This window comes from Asparagus officinalis, chromosome 1 (assembly GCF_001876935.1).
Source record: "Asparagus officinalis chromosome 1, Aspof.V1, whole genome shotgun sequence".
NCBI classification, from domain to species: domain Eukaryota; kingdom Viridiplantae; phylum Streptophyta; class Magnoliopsida; order Asparagales; family Asparagaceae; genus Asparagus; species Asparagus officinalis.
Window position 1 is genome coordinate 27,175,262 of NC_033794.1, and position 6,898 is coordinate 27,182,159.

The following is a 6,898-nucleotide window of genomic DNA, read 5'->3' on the forward strand; positions in this document are numbered from 1 at the left end:
AAATCTTAGGTGGACCAATCAAAAGGAGCCATGTCATATCCTCAAACTACCTCTTTTATATATATATATATTTTTTTTTTAAAACCAGCCCTCCTCAAACTACCTCTTTTATATATATTTTTTTAAACCACCTCCACCTCATAAACTGCCCCAAGTTCTCTCTCCTCCCCTCTCTCTCAAGATGAACGGAGGACCTTCTGGATTTCGTAAGCATTCTCCCAAAGATTTCATCCACCAGGAGAAAAAAGTTGCAATTTTTTTTGTTCCTTCAAAAAAAACCCAACCTCATGGGCGCTGACGACTCCGTCGACACCCTATCTAAAATCTCAACCTTCACCGATCCCTCACCACCCCCGCCATGTTCGCCATCCACAGCCTCTCACCCCCGGCGACCCCGCCGCAGGCGACGGCGACCCGAAACGCCCCTCGATCGTTTCTTCGAATCGCTTTCTTCACCCGCCTCTGCTGCAGTCAAAAAAGGTGATATTTTTTGCAGATCCAACCTCTTCCTTTAAAGAAAAGAATCAAACTTTAGATCAAATTAAACAAAAAAGAAACAAAATTTGACGGGAAGAGAGAAGAAAGATGGGATCTTGCATGTGATGAATAGCCTTTTAGAACATTTTTTTGTGTTATATACCTTTTTGGTCACGATATCTAAAACCCCAAGCATATCCTTTTTTCTTCAATTTTTTACATAGCATTAACAGGAGAATTGAAATTCCATTGTTTACATAGCATTAAAATTTTCAAGATACAGAGCTATCTCCAGAATCACAGGTAATTTCTTCAATTATAAGGGTTTAATCTTGCTTAATTACTTAACTGATTTTTATTTTTCAACCTTACTAACTTCTTTTTTGTGGGCAAAACGTCGACCCAGGTTGAAGTTCATCGTTCTCATAGGTTCTATTTTACAAAAGTCATTCTTCAACTACAAAATGCAAGTACGACTTCGGCATGCCAGTATTCTTTCTATTTCATCATTTCTAACTTTTTTACAATTTTTCAGCAGAACCACCAAGACGATTTGGAATTCCCAATTCTTCTATGTTTTATTTATAGGAGGCATTCATCACTTGCAAAACTCAAACAAATTTTCAGGTAATTTTTTAATTATCGAGAATATTTTTTTTCCTTTTCGATTTCAGATTTATTAGGTCAAGATTTGATTTTTTTTAATGTTTTAGTTCAGAAAGAATTGGAGAAAAAAGTTGAGGAGCAGCAGGTTTCGGAGGTTGCTGAGTTGAAGGTAAATTTCATGTTACAGTTGATTCTCTCTTGCCGCTTAGAAATGTTGGTCGAGTATATTGAAAGAATTATCAGCGTCGGTTGAGGTCCTTTTGTTCCTTCAATTTGTGTTCTCTATTATGTATTTATCAGCGTCGGTTGAGGTCCTTTTGTTCCTTCAATTTGTGTTCTCTATTATGTATTTGAGAGTTTTTTTTGTTGGCTTTCCAAGAAAAGTGACCTTCAATTTGTGTTCTCTATTATGTATTTGAGAGTTTTTTTTGTTGGCTTTCCAAGAAAAGTGAAATGACTTGATTTTTTGATATCCTCCTTATCTAGAGCAATTTTAGCAATCCTTCTATCTTGGTTGTCTAGGAAAGAGCTGAATCCCGTTTCAGCCAACTGCTCACTTTTCTTTACACAAGTAGAATGAGAATAAACTATATCACTGCTAATTAGGCCATGCTATTTTGCACATTTCTACTTTTTCAAAGACAGTCCTAAACATATTTGATGGATCGAGCACCCTCATCTGATCTGCTACCAGAATTACTAACTCGACAGAATTCGGAAATCAGATTGAAATGGATCAGTTATATAAGAAGAAATTCCTATTTTATAAAAGAATTTTATGCATTAAGATATAATAATAATGAAAAGAAAGTGTTATATTAATTTTCTTTTCCTTTTCCTATTTATATATGATATTAAAATTAACAATTTTATCCTCTTAACTAAATTTACGTGGAGATTACACAAACTTGAGTCAAGCATGCAATTATTAACTCGACAGAATTTGGAACTCAGTTTGAAATGTATCAGTTATATAAGAAGAAATTCATATTTTATAAAATAATTTTATGCATTAAGATATCCTTTTCCTATTTTTATATATATATTATAATTCTAGGGTTGGGGTTGGGGTCTAATCTTCTATGTTCTTCATTTCACATTAACATTGTTGATGTCAGTTATCAAACAAGGAATAATTTACAGGTTAGAGAAGTGATTAAGGGCCTCTAACTCCTTCTGATGTGTGGTTCTGGGGTTTGATGTTCTTCCTTGCACAAGAAAGAACTTGTAAGAAGACGGAGTTGGGTTCTCCGGTTGTTTCTCTGACGATCAAGTCAGTAGATGATCTTAAGTGAGAAAAATATAGGGTTAGCTCTTAATTCTGTAAAAAAAGTCTAGAGAGAGTTACCTCATGCAGTGCCTCTTCTTTTTATAGTGGATCTGAGGGTAAGAAGGTAACTTAGGCTGAGTCCACCTAGACAGCTGAGTCAGCAAACAGCTGACAGGTGTTGGCCGCTAGCAAAGATGGGTCATCCAGGTGGTCAGTGCCAAGCGACAATATTTGCTTGGTGATGACGGTAGCCTGATAAATCATAAAGACTTTGTTACCTAGAGAAATGATGACTTTGTCAGAGAAGTTAATGCAAAGACAGACGGTTGTCAGCACTGGGTTTGAGAAAACTACCAGCTCTTTTAGTCGTCCAGCTGATGGTCGAGTACAACTATTGACAGCTGCTACAATGAGCCGAGGAGAGGTTATTCGCAGGGGAAATTGGCCGGGTTTGCACAACAAGTATCGTCTTTTGACTCGGTTACGCGAGATGTCAGCCAAATAGCTGGCCGAGTTGGGGTTGGACGACAAGTACTGCCTTTTTCTTAGTTATACGAGATGTCAGTCCATTAAGTCGGTCGTACAGAGGGTGAGAATATCTTGATTTTGAATTAGTTATATTAGGTATAGTGTAAGACACGTGTCGATTAATCTGTGGAGATTAAAGTTTAGTATCTTTTAGGGGTATAACAGTTGGCCCCTTTCACTTGGAGTTGGCATAGGCTGGGTCAAAGTGAAATGAGATTGTGGATTTGCTGAGTCACGAGGTACGTTAATTAGGGGTGATCAAAAAGTTCCTTGGATGTAACGTAGCTTATATCAGTGGATATCTTTTCGCTGTCGTCGCCTCACCTTTCGTGCCTGATTGTGGGCTACTTAAGGCAGACGTGCCTTGCCTTAATTTCGAAGATGCCACTTCTAATTCTGGAGTTAATCACAGCCGTTGGTTTGAAACGGATCTGGCCTTTAGGATATTGGCATTTGTCGATCCAGTTGTCTATAAGTACAATAGTTGTGAAAAGAGATTTGTTTGTTTCTGAAAAATCTCTAAGTCCTAACCGAAAAAGAGAACTTTGCTTCTTCTTCTTCTTCTTCTTCTGGCAATCTTCTAAGGATATTATGATGGCATCTTCCACTCTTAACACTCGTCAGGGTCAGTTGAAGATGTTCTTCTCGAAGGTGACGTTGCCACAATTTAAGTCATTGTATCAGAAGTTCGATATTCCTTGGACTGACAAGCTGACATCACCAACGAAGTCATAGGCAGTGTTCGACCATGACGCGAGTAGGGCTCCTTTGTATATAAAGCATTTGGAGTGGGTTTGCGCCTACCTCTTCACCTATTCCTTTGCCATGTCTTTACGACATTGGGGGTTTCACCGATGCAGATGAAACAGAACTCGATCGCGACTGTAGTTGGGTTCATGGTTATCTATTATTGTTTGTGGGTTGAACTGACGTTGAGCATGCTCGCTCATCTAGTCAGTGTTAAGGTGCACCAGTGTGAAGACCACTTCCACTTTCAGGTGGTGGGGAGGTTCAAAATTATTTCCGACCCTCCTGATCGAACAAAGACTGGAAGGAGAAATTTGTCTGGGTCTCAGGGGATGACTTGTACTTATGTTGTTCGAATTAGCGTGAGACCATGAGGGAGACTATGACGGTGGGGCCATTGTCAGGTGCTAAGAGGTAAGCGCTGGAGAGGATCAAAGTGTATACCGGCTCCCGCAAGATGGAAGACTTGCTCGACAACTTCGTTTTGTGGGTGGTGGGTATCTCTCCTATGCTGCCTACTCCCGAAGACAATAAGAGGGTAGCCAGACTGACTCTGGACTCTGAGGAAGCTATCGAGGCGCCTGCTGCCTATCCTACGGGAGCTCAAGAAGAGCTCCCAAAGATGCTAGTGAAGCGTCCTCATCAAGGTCTGGCCCCCAAGAGGCTGAATTTGCTCATGTTCAGCCGACTAATGTGGCTATTGAGTTGGCGGGGACGTCCCTTGTGGATCGTCAGGCCAAAAAAAGGAGGAAGCTAAATAAAGTTAGTAGCCAGGGGCCTGGAAGGGAGGCCGAGGTAGAGACCAAAGTCATCCTTGTCGATAATGGGTCTCCAGCTCAAGAAGAAAGGGTTGACCTTTAGAGGGTTGAGGCTGAAGCTGTAGATGGAAGTGACATTCCAGTGGAGACAGAGGTCTCAGTTATGGACGAGAGAGTTTCAGGTGCTCCCATCGAGTCGACCCATCGCTAGGGGAAGGAGCTCGCCACCGAGGGGGTATCTCCCCCTGAGGAGTATGGATGGTCGTATCCTCACCGTGTCAATGAGATTGATTCTAAGACATGGGACAAGTTGCAGATGCTACTGATCGGGTCTCCCAAAGTTAGCCCTCGATATGAAAAGGAGCTGACTATGAAGAATAGGCACCTGGCCACTCGTCACTTGGACATGAGGGCGTCAGCGCTTGAGTCTCAGGTCACTCAATCAAAAGCGGTGGAACAGTTTTGGCTTCCTCGAGATGAAGAGATTTTGAGGGAAGTCCTAGACGTTGGTCTGCATCTAAGCCTCATGAGCTATTTAGTTCGTGGGGTTTTGATGGAGCAAGAAATATTGGGTTGAATGGAGCAGGCCAGTGCTTCCTTCCTTAATCTTCAAGAGGAGTCTACTACCTAGAAGACCGACTTAGAAAACACCCTACAATCGTTATCGGCCAAAGAGAACGAGCTGGGTGATTGGCATAGGGACATGGAGGTATGAGAGGGCATGATCAACAGCTTAAAGGCCTTAAATAGCCAAAAGTCTATCGAGATTGATAAGCTCAATCACGAACACCATGAGCAGAATAAGATGATATATTTTTTATTTGAGGAGGTTTTGTGTGGGAGGCGAGAGGCTAATCATGCCATGGAGCAGGTTGAGTCTAACTACTACTCAGAAGAGGAGCGGTTGCCTTGCCAAAACCTCCAGGAGGAGAGTGCTCAACATAAGTTATCCTTGATTGAGGCTTAAAGACGCATCACTCATCTAAATTCTGAGTCTTATTGATCGGAAATCATTGAGGGATACCGTTACAACGTTCTCGGAAAGGTATAGGTGATGATGGCTTGCAAGGCTGGACATGACTATCTTTTGATATAGTTTCCGGCCTAGTTGAAGAGTATACTCGACCGTTTCAGCTATCCTCTAAGGGTTGCCAACTATATGGATATGCTCTTGGAGATAGCGAGACACGGTGGGGGACTCAATCTTAGTAGTAGTGTTGCTAGGGATGACACTGATGACGAGACTATCGATGACTCGGGTGAGGAGGCTAACGGAGACTTATCAAAAGAAAGTTGGGCGAGTTTGTTGGGAAAAAAGTTGAGTGAGGGAGGTTAGTCAAAAATCTAGTCGACTCCTTCGCCACCTCCAGCTAATACTTCATTGCCTTTGACTCTTGGTGCTAGTGTTCATACACCCCAACCTCCTCTCTTATCCTCTTAGGTCTTGTGTATCTCCATATTGTATTTTTGTTTGTAAATCAACATGTAATTATTTCAAAAGATATAAAATAAATATATTTTTATCATATACTCTTTTGCATCTGAATTTATGTTTTCAATTTTTATGGATTGGGACGGGTCGATTTTTAGGTGGAACTGTTGAGTTACCAAAAAGATTCGGGGTTTGTTGCTTAAGTTTTTAAGCATTCTGGACAAGAGTCGACTCAATTATCAAACTCCAAGTGTGCATAAAGGAGGAGATCAATCAAAGAGGCAGTGTATGGTGACAAAAATTCATGATGACTTGAACTGGTAAAGGTAATAATTACAGTCGTTCGGTTTGATCCCAAAGGGGGGCGACTAACAACATGTTTTTTAGTCAGTTATGCAAGTTGCCGACCTGTTAAGACGACTACATGTGATGGCTAGGCCCCAGTAGAGATTTGAACCATCATCCGTAAGCGAAATTCAAGGAGCATTTATAGGGGAAAGCAAAAGGTTGTTGTTGAAAAGACCTTTTGGCGTCATTGAGGATGACATGTCGCTATCGTTTCGATTCTTGCGTAGAGAGGCATGTTGAGAAAAGGGGCGGCACTTCGTTTCTCGTATGGTCCATTTGGGTTTTGAGGTTGATCTGATCCATAAGCTTTGAGCTGAGTCGACCCCCGTTCAAGTTTTGAGGTTGATCTCATCTGTCCGCTTTGAGCTAAGCCGACCGTCTTGATTTATACACATGGCTTCGTCATGGCCTATATATATTTCTTCGTTGCAAAGGATATTTTTCTGCAGCCTGAGCCTTATCCTTTTTTTTTCAAAATTTCCTCTCAGACGAGCTTGCATTAGATTTCTAGATCTGCAATGGCCATCTACACTGTCATGCCCCGCTTCCTAAAATACCTGGGAATTGGAATGTGAACAAGCCCGCGACGTATTAGATTGAGAAGAAATATACACTATTATTTTTTTTCTTTTTTTCTTTTATTCTCAATCTAATACGCTAAGCGTCAAATAAAGAAATCTTAATCACAGGTCCCTGATCACAATAGCAAGAATATAAAGACAACTCAGAATA

General features: G+C 41.0%; 1 protein-coding gene across 1 annotated transcript; it reads left to right on the forward strand.

Moving 5' to 3' along the window:
• LOC109832506 lies at positions 196-1,336 on the forward strand. Its single transcript, XM_020399860.1, has 3 exons — positions 196-480; positions 1,013-1,104; positions 1,191-1,336. The coding sequence occupies exons 1-3, from the start codon at positions 359-361 to the stop codon at positions 1,334-1,336; spliced, it is 360 nt and encodes a 119-aa protein (XP_020255449.1). The 5' UTR covers positions 196-358.

Bases quoted from the DNA above. Each gene is read 5' to 3' on its own strand.
- LOC109832506 (XM_020399860.1), top strand. From the start codon at position 359: ATGTTCGCCATCCACAGCCTCTCACCCCCGGCGACCCCGCCGCAGGCG. The intron at 481-1,012 runs GTGATATTTTTT...ACAATTTTTCAG, and splicing joins CTCTGCTGCAGTCAAAAAAG to CAGAACCACCAAGACGATTT. The intron at 1,105-1,190 runs GTAATTTTTTAA...TTAATGTTTTAG, and splicing joins AAACTCAAACAAATTTTCAG to TTCAGAAAGAATTGGAGAAA.